General features: G+C 53.3%; 5 protein-coding genes across 5 annotated transcripts; 3 read left to right on the forward strand and 2 right to left on the reverse strand.

The window, feature by feature from the left end:
* Positions 1-4458: 4458 nt before the first annotated feature.
* Positions 4459-7387, forward strand: PG997_010684 (uncharacterized protein; the record flags this gene model as incomplete). Its single annotated transcript, XM_066814999.1, has 8 exons — positions 4459-4956; positions 5083-5191; positions 5253-5611; positions 5673-6166; positions 6698-6836; positions 6916-6929; positions 6977-7302; positions 7347-7387. The coding sequence occupies 8 exons, from the start codon at positions 4459-4461 to the stop codon at positions 7385-7387; spliced, it is 1980 nt and encodes a 659-aa protein (XP_066664289.1).
* Positions 7388-7764: 377 nt separating this feature from the next.
* Positions 7765-8883, reverse strand: PG997_010685 (uncharacterized protein; the record flags this gene model as incomplete). The annotated part of the gene is made up of 2 exons (XM_066815000.1): positions 7765-8487; positions 8551-8883. 2 exons carry the CDS (start codon positions 8881-8883, stop codon positions 7765-7767), a joined length of 1056 nt encoding a protein of 351 aa, XP_066664290.1.
* A 760-nt stretch (positions 8884-9643) lies between these two features.
* Positions 9644-10839, reverse strand: PG997_010686 (histidine phosphatase superfamily; the record flags this gene model as incomplete). Its single annotated transcript, XM_066815001.1, has 3 exons — positions 9644-10223; positions 10282-10346; positions 10414-10839. 3 exons carry the CDS (start codon positions 10837-10839, stop codon positions 9644-9646), a joined length of 1071 nt encoding a protein of 356 aa, XP_066664291.1.
* Positions 10840-11906: 1067 nt separating this feature from the next.
* PG997_010687 (uncharacterized protein) lies at positions 11907-13969 on the forward strand (the record flags this gene model as incomplete). The annotated part of the gene is made up of 4 exons (XM_066815002.1): positions 11907-11977; positions 12023-13055; positions 13156-13371; positions 13433-13969. The coding sequence occupies 4 exons, from the start codon at positions 11907-11909 to the stop codon at positions 13967-13969; spliced, it is 1857 nt and encodes a 618-aa protein (XP_066664292.1).
* Positions 13970-14840: 871 nt separating this feature from the next.
* Positions 14841-15701, forward strand: PG997_010688 (acyl-CoA dehydrogenase mitochondrial precursor; the record flags this gene model as incomplete). The annotated part of the gene is made up of 1 exon (XM_066815003.1): positions 14841-15701. One exon carries the CDS (start codon positions 14841-14843, stop codon positions 15699-15701), a length of 861 nt encoding a protein of 286 aa, XP_066664293.1.
* Between the last annotated feature and the right edge of the window lie 842 nt (positions 15702-16543).

The raw sequence follows: 16543 nt of genomic DNA on the forward strand, positions 1-16543 counted from the left end.
CCGCACCCCCTTGAAGGCGATCCGAGAGCATTGATCAGTCGATTGTTGTGTTGTTGTTTCTTGTGCGAGGCTGCCGGACTGCTTTCCTTTGCTCGACCGACGTGGCTAGCAGCGGCCGCGATTAGTTTTGTAATCTATCAAGCCCGTCAACTCGACCCCGTACTTGTCCGTACTTGAGCCTGGCTCCAGACGTCATGACATGATACGATTATCTACTGATGAGGCCATGTCGATGTCGGCAAGTGCCATGTCATCAATTTCTGACGGTACTTCTACCACCACCCCCCCCTCCATACGTTCGCGTGCTTGTCAGTACATACAGATGCCTGTAGGTGTCGTTAGATCACTTGCTGGTTAGATGACGAACCAGATGCTATCCAACCCCTTCTTGTTTCAAGGGATGTGCATGCTTGTTTGATGTTTGACGTTTCTCGCTCGAGCTTCAACCCATCCCCGATCCATCCAGTCGGGAGGGATCAGAGTCAGAATCAGGGTCAGTCAGGATCCGTTCATCCCAGCACCAAGGTTCCGCTGATAGACGGCCGGACAGATAGGATGAGATAGACTGCGGCCGCTAGGTCCTCCTCGGGGGATGGGGAAAGACATCATCAAAGCACGAGTCTGTATTGTATGTATAGGGCGGGCGGGACATGGGACTCATCAGTCATGGATGAGCAATCAAAAGAACGAGGCTTACTGTACCGACATTAGGTGCATCTATTAACGTGCATGCAGGATTCAATCGACAGCATCACTAAAGCCAGGAGCAGGAAGCCAGCACCTTGCTGGACGACGCTGGCTAACAGGCGTAGCGTGCAGATGGGATGGGATGGGATGGGATGGGATATGCAGCAACAAGATGCTGGCTGCTGCAGCTACGCAGCAAGGTGCTGGCGCCAACCCCCAAAATGAAACTAGCCTAAGGTACGTGACCCGGGGAGCCAGCCTTTACCCGCCAATATCGAACACACGCTTGTGGCGTCACTATGGAGGCCGAAGAAGGTTCGAAATCACCGAGTGCTGCTGTATGTACGGCTGGCACGGCTTACGATCCTGATCCTGATCCTGATACAGGGACTAGGTAAAAAACAAAATGCCTAGTAGGTAGTAGGAATAATGCCATGCTGCAGACCAAAGACCAAGGGGAATTCCCCCTCCAAAAGCCGAGATTCCGGATCGACGACTAAGCTTGGTGGCTCCAAACGGCCCTTTAACAATTGACTTCTATGATCGACGCCAGAAGAGAACGCTTAGAACGCTTGGGGACAGCCGTCAACCGGTCCCAGCAAAGACCATGTCTCTCCTATGTATGTCTTGTGCGTTTGGTGGTGGCAGAGCCCGCCGTTAGGTTACGTAGAGTTGGTCTTGCAGATCACCCACACCAAGAGAATAGTGAGACATGGCAACGGCACGGCATGGCAGCATGGCATGTGTGAGCAATACATACGAGTATCTCGCTATCTCGGAATTTTACCTGATGTGGTAACGAGTGGCAGCGATATCTCGACCGACATGGGCAAATTTGTGACCATGACCATGAATATGACCTGGATAAGAGCTGCGGATGGGATTTCATTAAAACTGGCCGTTTCATAAGTGCTCGATCTTGATTGACCTTCCGAGTCACCCATTTCCAATTCAGACCCCTCCACCTCCACCTTGAGCCGTGCCATTCTATCGTCGGCAGCCTACTTTTTAAAATACATTAATTAACCAGACCGCATTCGCTGGTTCGTATGGGATGGGGGCCGTCGCAATATGCTATGCATGTAATTCCGACCGATGGATGGACGCTGGCAGCCAGCCAGTGTAGGCCAGCATCTATCAAATCAATCAAATCAATCAATCAATCTGCGCTCTGCCTCCACTTCCCAGTCCCCCCCCTCAGAGCCGGCCGGTATCAATTCATGTTTTCCCTCTCCCTCGAGCGAGGCTGTGCTGTTTGACTAGTTCCGCCCGTTCCTTGCTCTAGCGCTGAAGCTGTTCCCAGCGGGCGGGATCTTAACTCTCGTTCATCTTAGCTCCGTCCCCCTCGTGACGGTCCTGGACGGACGGCTTTGAGGCAATCTGACTCGCGGGATCAGGATAGCAGCGCAACATCAAGGGTCGGTCCCTGGAAAAAAGTTCGTCTCGTCTCGTAATCATTGATTGATTACATTACTCTTTGTTTCTAAGGGTCCTCCTGTTCTCTCCATGTACCTTTAGCTACCCCTACCTACCAGCCTGCTTACATTGATGGCATCCATGTACTTATGTACACACTGTATGCTTCCGTATCCATGCCTTTTGTTTTCGCCGCGCTTCCTCCCGTCGGAAATTTGTCGATATATACATGTACATACAATATCCGTACATGCAAAGAAATGGCACGTCGCACGAGGGCGTATGGTTTATGAACCCAACCTAATAAAAGCTCCGAGGAGTTCGAGAGGGAACATGACGCCTTCTGACCAGCAGCCCCCAGCGCAGCCCAGTCGAGCCCCCATGTACATGCATACAAACCTACATACAGAGCGAGGTAAGCGATGTATGTATGCACAACTAATTAATTTGCAAGTGAGGGAGGGCAAACGCGGTGTAAAGGGGGTTATGTATACTCGTCGAAGCGAAATCGTGCAAGTCAAACAAACAAGGAAATATCGGCTGTTCCTGCATCCCATCCCTGTCAGCAAAACTCCTCTTTGCGATGTTATGTCGCACTCCGAACGACGTGCAGCGTAGCAAGCAGGCAAGTCAGTCGTTGGTTGGATCGAGTAAGTCGCTGTTGGATGGAGGAGGGAGGAAGAGGAGTCACGAGGGAGGTGAGTGCCCACGCGGCCATCCATGGGAGTCAACCGAGATTCTGAATCCCGAGGTTTCCCAAGACCGACTGGACCGACCCAAGACACAAGAAAACATTTGTCCGCCCGCGCATCGGCCTCGAGCTTCCGACGACTTCCCATCTGCAGTCACTAGAGACATAAGTACGGGAGTCACATGGGTCATGGGTCGGGTAGATATCAAAGCGCTTGCCTTGCCTTGCCTTGTCCATATGTACGTGTAGCACAATTTACAATTCAAGGGTCTCTCGCACACGCACACACTCAAATCACAATCTAGGGTTTCCCGAGGCAAGTCTGTAGGGTCTGTCAGTACGCATCATCATCATGACATGACAGCGTCCACGGGCTGTGGTGACGGGGAATTTGGCCCATGTAATTTCCGACGCTGCTGTCCGCGAAACCTTCGCGACCGTGCAGCGGTTTTTTTCGACTGTGTGTTGGTCCCAAGGCGGCGGTTGACGCTTCTCTCTTTTTCCTTGTTTGCCTCTCTCTCTCTTACTTTATCTGATCTATTACATGTACACATCCGTTATAACCTCCAGCTAAGAGTCGCGAATCCCACAATCGCACCATCTGTGCGCCCAATCCGGGCACCACTTGGCATCTTTGAAGTTTGCCCATGTTAACGTTGGGTAGCATGAGGAATGGGGAATTTAGCCCATATTGATTGATCGCATGCAGAGCGTCTGATTTCCGCGGTTTGTTAAGGTTTGCCTGACCTTGCAGTGGGGCCTGGGCAACACCAACACAAGCAAAAGAGAGGAGCCGCTCTCTCTTTCTCTCTCTCTCTCTCCTCTTCGTCGTGGTGATAAGCGGCCATCCAGGAGCATGGGTTGAGGTTACTGGGTGATGGAGTCGCCATGGGCAAATGGGCAAATGCGGACCTGGCGTTAACACCAAAAAGCAATTACACCAGCGTACCTTATAGCTTGTCACTGTCTTAGGAATGTGACTTATCGTCATTCTGATATGATAACTAGGTTGCAGAAAAAGGGGAAACCAGGAAACAATGGAGCCCGCGCTCTCTCTTCTCTCTCTGTCTCTCCATGTTTTCCCTTCCGCCCAAAGTGGAGCGACTGAAGGCCTATCGCGGAACCGCCCCGAATGGGATGCAATCACACCATACCCTGGAGCTCTCCCGGAGCAGCCTTCACATGGGACCTCGGACCACACCACGTCCTGGAGTCGATCTTGGGATTGATTATAGTACCACAGATCTTGTTATACCGCTCCGATACCACATATGAATGATTGTATGTATGCAAGCTGCATATACGCTGTTGTTGTTGTTCCCCCCTTACCTGGCACACGGCGTGCCTTGCTTTTTATCCTTTAGTGCTGACTTTTCGCCAAATATGTCCAACCAAATTGCGTGACGTGATTTTAGCGATTCCTGGTGGCTACCGTATCTTGGCGCTATTAGAAGTTCGCGTGTGACGGGGATCGAGGATGTGAAGCAGTGGAGAAGAGAAATAAGAATCGGTCAAGATCGCCCTGTTCCTGGTATGGTGAACTCAGTAAACTAGGAGGAGCATAGGTTCCTTCCCTTCACGATAGGAACCGCCGACTGCTTCGTCGTCGTCGTAGTCGTCCCGCGCGTAAACTGCGAAGGTATCCATCCATACCTCCAGCAAACATGGCTCCTCTCAACCTCTTCCTAGGAGTCCTCTGGCCGCTCCTGATGGTCCAGGCGGCGGCGGCCCCTCCCAGCGAGTCCACCGTGCAAGCCTGCCGCGAGATCGCGGACGCGCTCCCGGCCGGCCGCGTCGCCTACCCGCTGCAGCCGGCCTACACGCTCGAGACGCAGCGGTACTGGTCGCTGGCGCTGCGGGAGCTGCGCCCGGCCTGCGTCGTGTCGCCGCGGGACGCCGAGCAGGTATCCGCGGCGGTCCGGGTGCTCAATAAGCATCCGGACGTCCAGTTCACCGTCAAGAGCGGCGGGCACGACCCGAACCCGGGCCACAGCAGCATCGACGGCGGCGTGCTCGTCGCCATGCGCGAGATGGTCGGCGCCACGTACGACGCGGCGACGGGGCTCGCCCGCGTCCGGCCCGCGGGCGAGTGGAATGATGTCATTGGGGATCTGGAGCCGTCGGGGGTCACGGTCGTGGGCGGTCGGCTTGGGATCGTGGGCGTGGGTGGGCTGCTGTTGCAGGGTGGTTTGTCGTTCTTGAGCGCGCAATATGGCTTGGCCGCCGATGCAAGTTCCCCCGGTCCCTGACCGTTTCTGTCACGTATACGGCACTGACATTTATCACAGAGCATAGTCGGTTGGGAAACCGTCATGCCCAACGGCACCATCGTCAATATCGACGCCAAAGCCCAGCCGGAGCTCGCGGTGGCGATGAAAGGCAGCGGAAGCCAGTTTGGTACAAGATTACATGCACCACGATATACTGCCTACGTACTAACACCATCTCCCCTTAACAGGCATCATCACCCAGTTCACCATCGAAGCCCACCCCATCGGCCAAGTCTGGGGCGGCGCCCGCATCTACGACGAGTCCAAGAAGGACGCACTCTACGCCGCGCTGCACAACTTCGTTCCGGGAAACGCCGACGACCCAAAAGCCGCCGTCATCTTCACGGACCTGGCCATCACGCTCAACGGCTCCGCGGCCATCGTGTTCTACTTCCACGAGGGGGCCGAAAAGCCCACGAGCGGGCCGCTGATGCCGTTCCTCGATATCCCGCCCCTGGTCGACTTGGCCAAGACGCAGAGCTACGCCCAGCTGCTCAAAGCCAACGGGGATCTGGGCTCGTTATCTGTTGCCAGATTCTCCTTCAGGGTGAGCATTAGTGCCTTTATTTCCTGATGCGGCACGCGGAACTGACCAGCTCTATTTACAGACCTTCACCATCCCCTACATCCCCACCAACCCCGGCCTCTACGCCGAGATCTCCGCGAAATGGCGCGCCATCACCTCGGCCTACCTAACGCTCCTGCACCCGACCGCGCAGTGCTCGACCGACTTCCAGCCGCTGCCCGCGGTCATCGGCCGCCGCAGCGAGGCGCGCGGCGGCAACGCCATGGGGCTCGCGGGCGCGGACCCGGACCGGCTCGTGCTGGAGCTGCAGTGCGGCTGGATCAACGGGCTCGACGATGCGACGCTGTACGCGCTGGCGCGCGACATGACGGACTGGCTGCAGGGCCGGCTGCCTGAGTGGCTCGCGCAGGCCGGGTTGGCGGCGGATGAGGCGTACATGCCGCTGTTCATGAACGATGCGGCGGGCGATCAGAACGTTACGGGGTCGTATCGCGGGCATGCAAGGTACAAGGCGCTGCAGGAGAGTGTTGATCCCATGGGGATGTTCTCGACTAGGGCTGGGGGTACAAGTACTAGGTGAGGCTTGTTTGCCCCTGGCGCTTCGCGGTGGGAATGCTGCCAGGCGTGTACGATCTTGATATACATATCTACCCAAGTATATGTTTGCTTATAAGCCTAAATATCTATTAAGTCTTCTTTTCGTGGATTTCGCCAATTGCTGCCACATAAGTGATTTCCCAAACGAGCATGTGAGAAGAACAAGTCCCAACGCGCGCCATTGATCCACGACGTATTCTACTTCATGCCATGGTGTGTCTTGAAGCATGTAAATAAGAGCAAATGGATTGGTTCCGTCTCCTCGTCCTTTTCAAAAACCGCCTTCATTTTTTTCTTCGGGCAGAGGCACAGTGCCAACGTAGTCATCTCCCCAATGAGCCTCGAAATACCCCGTTTCTCTACCATGACCTTCCCATCGAGATGAAGGCCACGCTCCCACCCCAGCTCGTTCTCGAACCGCACGCCGCCAACGCCGAACCTGTCCATCAACCTAGCGTTTCTGGCCGGCGTCACACGAGTCGACCCTGTCTAATCTGTAAGCTTGCCCAGGATCGCAAACCACGTGCCAGAGGTCGGAGAACCCAGCCAGCCGCGCATGGTCCTCACCGCGGCGAGGGCCTCCAAGGCGCTACTTAGACGAGTGGAGTTCGTGTGTCGTGCGCGCAGCCCCGTTGATGATCTCCCAGAGGTGAGGTGCGCCGAGCGCGTCGGACTTGCGTACGGGTGAGCACCCACTCCCACGATATTGGTAAACAACCTCCTTTCAGGCTCGAGCATCCGTGTAAGTCGCCACGCGACCAGCTCGATTATACTGCCTTGCACTTACAGCCTTGGCAACTTCATCAGCGGAGGGAGACGCCCCGGAGCCATTCCGCGTTCTGTGAACGTACGATCCGAGGCGCTGGAGTGGAAGTTGAGTCATCCTGCGGATGGGGCCATCGCCATCATCGCCACCAGGGGTCACAAGTGCCGCACGGCCGGGGTCCGTGAGCGACCCGACGAACCGAAAGAGTTACTTACAGGCCGTTCGTCACGTCACCCGGCCGGTTGCTTCTCCTCCTCCCCTCCCCAGATCGGCGATGCGGTCAAAGTAGGCTTCTGGGGTAACCCTTGGAGATGGGGTCTTCTCCTGGGGTTGCCAACATGCCATGGTTGTATGCTGCTCGGGCTTTTTCGCCATGTATGCACGTGGTTGTAGATCACTTGACAACAGTAGGAGGGATAGGTGGAGCGCAGTAGTGGGTGGTGTCAGGTGTTATTGTCAATACTCAGATATCGATATCCATCATCCTTGCAAGGGCGGTTCCATCCCGCGTCGATCAGTTGGCCCACTTCGCTTCACTATTCTTGATGGATATTTCCATGTATTCCGCACATATTGTCATTCTTGCTCCGAGACTAATGAAAGTAATAACCGGTAATTTGATACATAATTATCATGAGGTTTGATGCAAGCTCTAACTCGGAGAGATACGGTCGGTCTATAATATCTTAGCAGCTTGATACTCAAGCCTGTCTGTCTTGTTTGACTTTCCACCTTCTTCCGAGGTAGTCGAGAATGAATAGGGAAAGGCCCCTCCCCCTTTTATTGCCCAAACCCGCGACCCCTTATCATATCAAGGCGGAACCGCCTTCACGAGAAATGCGGTTATATCCCCTTCATCCAATATACGGGCATTGCCTAAAACTTTAGTCAAGGTGCCGATACTGAAAGAGTGTGTCGTTAGAGATACAACGCTTGTCTCGTCGTTATCGAAAATGGCATTCAAGACCTTCCGCATACGGTCTTCGATCTCTTTATTCGATTCTGTCGGTTCCCCATCCTTTGTTTGCTGTATTTGGTATTCGTATTCGTCCTTTTGGGCGAAATCCGGCTCCGGTGTATAGTTGGGATATTGGTCTAAAATATGTTTCGTTGTGCTGCGATAGTTGCAGGCGTCGCCGTTGCCCTTTTCTCTCAGATTCTCCATGATGATCGGCCGAAACTCGTGGGCTCCTCCGTGGGCTTCAAAGACGGGTCCGTATACTTTCTTGGTGGTTTCGAGGCAGCGACTCAGGGGACTGGTGTAGATGGCATCTGGCAATGGGAACTTGTCGGTTTCGACCCAGCTCACCCACTGCTTGCCTAGGTCTTCTGCATCGTTATTTGTGACCCCCGAGCCACGTATTTGCAACGTTATTTCCTTTGGAAGCAGTGCGGCATCATAAAGTGATACCCTTGCCGCCGCATTTGGGTCACCTCCATGGAGATGATCCTCCAAAACCCGTGGAATCTCGCAGCCAGCTCCCCTGAGAGCTTCCAAGCTGACCTCTTTCTGATAAGCAAACTTTAATCCTTTCTATCAGATTACCAAATGTTAGTTTCTTGAAATTTTGTTGGACTTTTTGGATGGGTAGCTTACCCTCCAGTCGTTCTTCACCTCTTCCCCTGCCTCGTTCACCCGTTTCACCCCCTTTTCGATGTAATTATGCAAGCTGTAACCGTGGCGTAGTACGAAGATCACTTTATACTTTGCTCCTTGCTTGTTCTTCATGTTAAGTTCGTCCACGTAGCTGCGAATCCGGGCCCATGGCTGCAAGATACTCTTATCACAAGAACTGCTTGCCCTGTCGAAATCTGGTATGAGACCCAGCTGTGGTCGGCGGATAAGTGTTGGGGGCTTCCTATTGTTTGGGTCTGTCCGGAAGATGTCCTCAAATACGTTGTCTACCAGGGAGAACGCGTATTTTCCCATAATGATATGAAGCCAAGGTAAAAATGGCGATGAATTTTAAGGGAAAGGCCCGAAGTGACTTAAGTGCAATAATTAGTGCGGACGCTTGGCAAGTCAGATTTAGGCTGCAGGTGTAATTACTCCGTGTCTGGTTAGGCTGCTTCCGTATGATTCCTCCGGAAAAAGTCTGACTAAATACCCAAGGCCGCAGGAAGACCACCTGGTTTGCGTTTTGCTGTTGGAAGGAGGCGATGCCCAACAACCAACCGTAACGGAGGAGGAAACACGGCGTTTCTAGCAAGCGAGAACTTCTTTGTTCAAGCCGGCGCACATGGCTGGGTTGGTCCTAGTAACTCAGCCCAGCCGACCCGCAAGGACAAAGAGTTTGCCGGCATGACTTGTTTTCCAACTTGTGACTTCTGAAACAACAGTCACACCCCTCCTGGCCTCGACTTGTATTCACTACATCGTAAGGGATGCGTGGCTTATTAAGTATTGAAAACGAATAAACCATGATCATAAACCATCTGCGCCGTGTGAAAAGAATAACCGTATATCCAACCACACCAGCAACGCCGAACCCTGTATGGTATTCGTACACCCCAAGTGACCTCCCCGGACAGTGTTTGCTTCTGCAGCTAGGTATCTCCCCGTCACAAATCCCATATATATCATTACTCGTAAAATCAAATCACAATGATCAACCCCCAAAACTCGACTCTCGGTGCTCTCCAGGGGTAAGGTCATGATTCTTTCCGCTTGGGCTCAAAGCTTTTGCTAATTAGGAATGTTTGGTAGTCCCACCCCCTGAACTGTTGCCATTCATAGGGGGTAGTTCCTTCTCTGCCTTAATCAGCATAGCAAGCATAGACCCTTCCTTAACCCGCAAAGGTGGTGATCCGACACTGGCTAGAATGCCCGAGATGGCATACGAGTGCGTCGTCAACGATATGAAGTGAGAGTTGTCCGTGTCGAAGATATCCTCGAGAAGGCGCTGTTTGCGAGCTGTATGCTCATCGTCTGTCTCTGCCGTGGTTGACCCATCTGTACTCCGGGCCCTCCAAAGCGTATCCTCCTCCTTGAAACCGGGTTCAAAGTAGAACTTGGGGAAGTTCTTCTCTATACTTGATCTGGTCCTTCTTCTATCACATGTATGATTCGTTAGCCGCTCTCTTAGGTTCTCCTTGATGACAGGCTGTATGTTGCGCCCATTCTCCCGAAGTACGTCGCCATATATAAGCTCCGTTGTCTCCAGGCATCGGACCATGGGGCTCGTGTAGATAGTCCCCGGGATAGGCATCCCGTTCTCTCTATTCCACTTCACCCAGTCTCTCGCTAGCTCTCGGGCTTGCTCTCTTCCCCTTGTGAACTAGAGGCGAATCAACCCAATTTATGCGCCCATCCTTATCGCCATGTGACGCAGGCAGCTCAGGCATCTCAGGGAGCTCGTCCAACCTAGCTCCATCCACCAGTGCCCATTTCTCCTATACAGGGGGTTAGTAGATGCGCAAGCTACAATTTGCAGACTTTTGGCACCGGGGGATCGCATACCTTCCATTTGGAGCCCACCGCATCCATGACGACGTTGTGAACACCCCTGCCATGGCGCACGACGTATATCACTTTATACGATTCATGGTTGTCGCATTCCCGATTCAGCTTTGCGATATGGTCTTCCAGCCTCTTCCATTGCGAGGAGAAGGCAGGCGATGGCTTGCGGTCCTGGTCATAATCCTTCTCCTCGATGATGCCCAATTGGTCGTAGGTGGCGATGGTGGTGGGCGAGCTGGAGCTGTTCTGGCCATCTTTTGTGTAGTCCACAAATATCTCCTGAACGGTTGTGAACTTGTACCTGCGACTCATTCCCAGGGGCGCTTCGCAGTCGGGTGTTGCTGTGTTGATTGTTAATTTTGGACGGCTCTGAAAGGTATGCTTGACCACGCGCTTTATGAGGCTACGTAATCGCTTAACGGACATGCTGATGGTGGATTGCGTGCCACGGAGGGCGTACCGTAGTGTCTGGCTGGTACACACTGCCACAGAAAAAGGGTCACAAGTGTAAATAACTAAGTCGCCTGCCTGCTGGCTAGAGCGACATTCGAAATGCGCAAAAAGAGGGACTCAGCACCTGATCGCTGCGGCTTGTAAGAAGAGAGAACCGACTTGGTGAGCGCTTGTTGCGAACGAGTCACCGATCAGGTAGTCATCACCCCTTTGGAGGCGGGTAAGTCCAATCAGGGCGAGAGGATGGGTGAGCAGAGAGCCTTGTCTGCCCCCCAAGTTGTCCAAGGCTCCCCAGGCAATGAGGCAGTCAGGTCTCTTCCGCCTGCCGTGTCGGTGCGGGGTAAGCCAGGTTCCGACTTATCCAGTCGGACTCAGCATGCCAAATGCAAATGCACACCACCACTCAACTACTGCACAACCTAAAGTAAGCACTGCCCCAGCCACTCAACTCAGCCCTGGACTGGACCGCAGCCCAGTTGAGCAAACATCCATGTCATACCAAGATGGGCACGGGATGAGTCCCACGAGGGTCACGGCATCCATTTGTCACACAGGCAACAATCGCCTTCGCTTCCCACCCAATTTGAGCCATGTATATACATGTGCTTAGGTATACATGGGCTTCCGTTGCGGCTGGATTGGCGCCAGCCTAAACGCCATTCATAACCCGCAGGATCGGGCTGGCGCGAAATTGATGGGTCTTTGTAGGTGACACCGGCGGTTGGGGCTGTCTTGTCCAGTTGCTTTTGCGCAAACATGTCTTATCATCACCACATCGGGCCAGGCTGGCCGCCGAAAAGCTGAGCCTGTAACATGTCGGTTTGCTGCTGGACCTATCGATCTGCAAATTGTGTGGAGGACGATGCTGCCGCCCGGAAGAGAATGCTGCACAGAAGCTGCATGCACTGGTTCGTTGTCCATATAAGCACACCAATCTCAGCTGTGCCGCGCCCCTGCACTGCACCCTGGCTTGCAGCAGGTTGGTGTTCCACCCCTTGTCAGCTTTTTTTCTTTCCCAAATACCGACAGCCCGCTTCACAATGGGTGTTTGGTCGCTTCGTAATAACTCATTGGGTTCCCATCAGTCTCTAGGCGGACTCATTCTTGTCGAGTAGGTTGGGCGTCTTCCTGAATTGTTATTTCTTTGGCGACATAGCGAGACTGTTTTCTCCCTTGCATTGAAGACTATTTTCGCTCCACAAGAGTGCAGCCCACTCAACCCCAGCCTCATCTGGGTTCTGCTGGCGGCGACCCGAGTCTTTGGCAGCATGGACATCCTGCGTAATTACTCTTCGTTTGAGTATGAGCGAGCTTCAAAAAGCGACCGGTTTACCGATGAACCATGCGATCAACTCTACTTGTACAGTGCTGCCCACACAGATGGCGAGGTGTTCGAACCAACTTATGTGGAATCAAACGAGCACAACTTAGCCAAACTTTTGAAGGAAACTCGGAAAGCGCGCAAAGCCTTGGGTAGGCCGTCCGCGTCTCTCGAATTGGTATTCTTGCCCGTGAACAAGAAGAAAAAGAAAGGGTTTGGCCTGAAGAAGGACGAGTTCAAGCGGCTTTTCGAGGACCTCGGCCTGGATGAATCATTGCTGGGATTCCTGGTCTCGTCAAGATCAGGATGGTATCATGTCGACAATGGGAACCGCCGCTACAGCTTCCTCTATAAGGACTACATGTACTCCCTGGCCTGGTCATTCAATGCAGAGACGATGGAGACTAGAGCCCTGGTTTCTGAGCGGAGTGACTGGAAGAAGCACTCCTGGTTGAAGAAGCCGAAGCAGAACCAACCGGATGAGGAGAAAAAAGACTTTGACTTCTATCTGCCTGGACTCAAGCCCCTTCATCTGTATCATCCTCTGACTCTAGCTTTCTTTGGCTTGGTTGATGCAACTTGCTATCTGGATGGAGTCATTATTACAGACGGCTACAGCCTCGGAGACATCGAGCTGATGACGAAACACGGGGCGTGGGCGAGAAAAAAGGAAGAGCTGAACCTGAAGGCACCAAAAGAGACCGAGAACGACAAAACCCATCGCCCCAAGAACGCTGACAAACGGCAGGAGGACTGTCGTCGTCAAGACACACTTATTGAGGCCAGCAAGGCTGGGCAGCAGGAGGAAGCCGAAGAATCCAAAAAGGAGGTGGCCGCTCTTTCCAGGGCTTCCAGGAGAATCGCTGAAGTGATCGGCGTCTTTTCGACTTTATCCAAAAGTGTCGACGTTGCACAATCCATGGCCGACACGCTGGAAAACACCGACGCCTGGAGAATGGCTTGAAAAGGCCGTCAAGGAAGCTGTAAATGCTTCCGAACACCAGGAGTATGGATCGGCTGTCGTTTTGAACGTTGAACAAGAACGACAGGAGCACATCATTAGGCAGTTCACGTTGATGGCCGAGTCTATGCGCGGTGCGGTGAAGCTACTGCGTGCCAGGATCCACACGGTCAACGAGTCGGCCCTCTCTACACAGAAACGAGCCAAGGCACAAGCCAACGTCGTGAGTTACTGCCGCTTGTACACGCAGCACGACAAGATAACACCAAGCTAACCAACTCCAGGTTTCTGGGCTGATTGCCCGGGAAGATACCCGCATTGGCCATACCTTGGCCGACCGTGCCAGACGGGACGGCAGCACCATGAAGGTGATCGCCCTGATGACCATGGCGTTTCTCCCTGCAACCTTCTTCGCCGCGCTCTGGTCCATCCCCGTGCTAGAGGAACCCGGCCTGACCAAGGACAACTTCTGGGTCTATTGGGCCTTCACGGTCCCAACAACCATTGTCATCTTCTTCGTCTGGGACTGGTTGAATGACAAGAACCTCTGGGAACTCAAAAAAATAGAAACTTACCAAAAGGCTTACCATGCGTTCCTGAAGAAGTTCCAAAAGTCCAATGACACACGCGCCAGCGATGGTGTCAAGAATTCTGGCGCCGAGGACCATGTCATGGAACCCGCAAGAAACTATACTCACTCCAATCTAGCCCTGGGTGGTCGGAACTCACCAGGCAGGGAAGCAGATCTCGAGAAGGGCGGGGAAGGCGATAGGACGTCGGCTCACTCTCCATACCCTAGAAACGCATCGCCGCAGGATTGAATGCATTGGGCTGACACATTACGCATCGTTTTATGAACTATTAGATTGCATGATTCCTCGAACGGCCTCTTCGATATGAAAACTTGGGTCACAATGGCGGGGGTTACGATGTCTACGAATATTGGCTTATACCATACTTGGCCAACGAACAAGCTGGCTGCGCAACTTACCCATGATACCGTCTTTATACTATATAGAACTACAGATTGTGTCAATAAATCGATATCAACGATAACTCTCGAGGGTCAAATAAGTTGGGCTTACCATCTGATGTCTCCGCCCTCTTCTCAACTATTACTCTGTAGACGGAGAGGCTGTTTGGGGGCGGGGTCTCGCTGTGTAATCAACCAACAACCTATCGCAGGCATCGTCACATCAATCAATCGCGCTACCGATATCTTGTCAATCCAGAACAGCAAACATCCAGTCGCTGCATTGGCGTCTGAGAGACTGTAACGACCAATGGCGTTACCAAGGCCAGCTGGGTGGAGCTTATTGGCAACTGGCGCCGCTCGAAGCTGTTGCCTAGAGAGAGGTAGGTACTTGTCAAGCAGGAAGGACACAAAGATCTAAGCTTATTTCTCCCCCTTTCCGTAGACGCCAATGTTGCATAGCCTGTGACGCATAACCTGCCGACTGAATTTACACTCAAGCCAGAGATGAAGGGTTAGAAACCGTGTTTATTCCACTCACAGTGTGCACTATGGAGAGTCTGACTCATAGTGTGTGATTCAAAGACCGCGTTCAAGAAGTTGCTTGGTTTGAGATCAGAGGGCAGTGATTGATCAATCCATTCCACTACAACAACTCGAAGGAGGCACCATCCAAGGACCAACTGCAACATTTCATCTACATATCAATCTCAGCCACGATGGTCAAGATCCAAATCCAATCGGACCTCCATCTGGAGGCGCCGAAAACATATGACATCTTCGAGATCGTCCCCAAAGCTCCATACTTGGCTCTCCTGGGTGATATCGGATGCCTCGCCAAGGACTATGCCGAGTACACCCAGTTTCTCCTGGCGCAGCTGCGCAACTTCAAGGCGGTGCTGCTCGCCCTGGGCAACCACGAGCCATACCACTCGAGCTGGGAGGAGGCAAGGGCCTCCATGGCCAAGTTCCAAGAGGATGTGACGGCTCGGAAGCAAGCGGGGGAGCAGCTCGGGACTTTCGTCTTGTTGGACCAGACACGCTTCGACATTGATGACGACGAGGAGGGACATGGAGACGGAGGAGTCACGATCCTGGGATGCACGCTCTACTCGCACGTGCCGCCGAAGGCGCGGAAGGACGTCGGCCTCCGCCTCAACGACTTCAACTACATCGAGGACTGGGGCCTCGACGAGCACAACGCGGCGCACGCGAGCGACCTCGCCTGGCTCAACGCCGAGGTCACCTCCCTCGAGGCATCATCATCATCCGGCTCGGGGCCAGCCACGGCGCCGAAGCGGAGGATCGCCGTCCTGACGCACTACTGCCCGACGCTCGACGCGCGCGCGCAGGATCCCCGGCACGCCGGCAGCCCCATCCAGTCCGGGTTCGCGACGGACCTGGGCGGCGAGGCGTGCTGGGAGAGCGAGGTGGTCAGGCTGTGGGCGTTTGGGCACACGCACTACAATTGCGACTTTGTGGATGAGGAGCGCCACGGGAAACGCATCTATACCAACCAGCGCGGGTACAGCTTCAGCCAGTCGCCTGGGTTTGATGGGACGGCGGTGGTGGAGGTTTGAGGATGGTCGGGTTGGTGGACGACCTCTTACATGGAGGCTATCGTAACCCCTTGATGGACAACGCTGTCTTTGGTGTGATAGGTACTTGCTGCAAATAACTGATAGGTCTATTTCTCTAATCAGGCATCGCGTTCAGTAGGATGTGCATCATGCCCAGTGGAATAAAATTATATCACCTCAATGGCGTCGCTTCCGCTATATTTTGCCGTACTTACTATTCATCAGGAGAGAATGTGTTACCACTGGACAAACTATTCATTCAACTTGAGATACCCTGATATGATAGACGAATGGCTATGGTCAATTATTTCACACACAATGATTCATGATACATGCAGCTTCACTTGGCTCTGGAATTACGCCCAAGTTGACAATGTCGCTCATTCACCTACTTTTGCAGCGAAAAGTTGAGGTATCGGCCCCTCAACCCCCTATTTATTGTAGCCACATTCATGCCGCCTTTTCGTGGCTTATTCGGGTTCGTACACGTATCCCGTATTCGGGTCGCGGCGACCAATCGTTCCGCCCGATGGCATCTGGGCAAAACAAAATTGGCCAATGTGACGACGCGATTAAACTCGATTGCCAGACCCTGGTTGAGGCTAAAACCATTGGCAAATGAAATTGCCATTCGAACTTTTGCTGTCGAATTTCCGGCAGCTAACTACGACGGGCATAGCGAGCGATGAGCTGGCCAATTGACTTTGGCAGTTTCGCAACGGAGAGGGGCATCAAGCAGGGAGCCGGAAAGGCATCTGAACATTTCACTACCAGGCAATAACAAGCAACATTAGCGGTGGCAGCCAGCATGTGCTTCTTCTCCTGAATGGTACAGTAGGCTG

The sequence above is a fragment of the Apiospora hydei genome, assembly GCF_038363865.1.
Source record: "Apiospora hydei strain CBS 114990 chromosome Unknown utg000008l_segment0_segment0, whole genome shotgun sequence".
Lineage (NCBI taxonomy): Eukaryota > Fungi > Ascomycota > Sordariomycetes > Amphisphaeriales > Apiosporaceae > Apiospora > Apiospora hydei.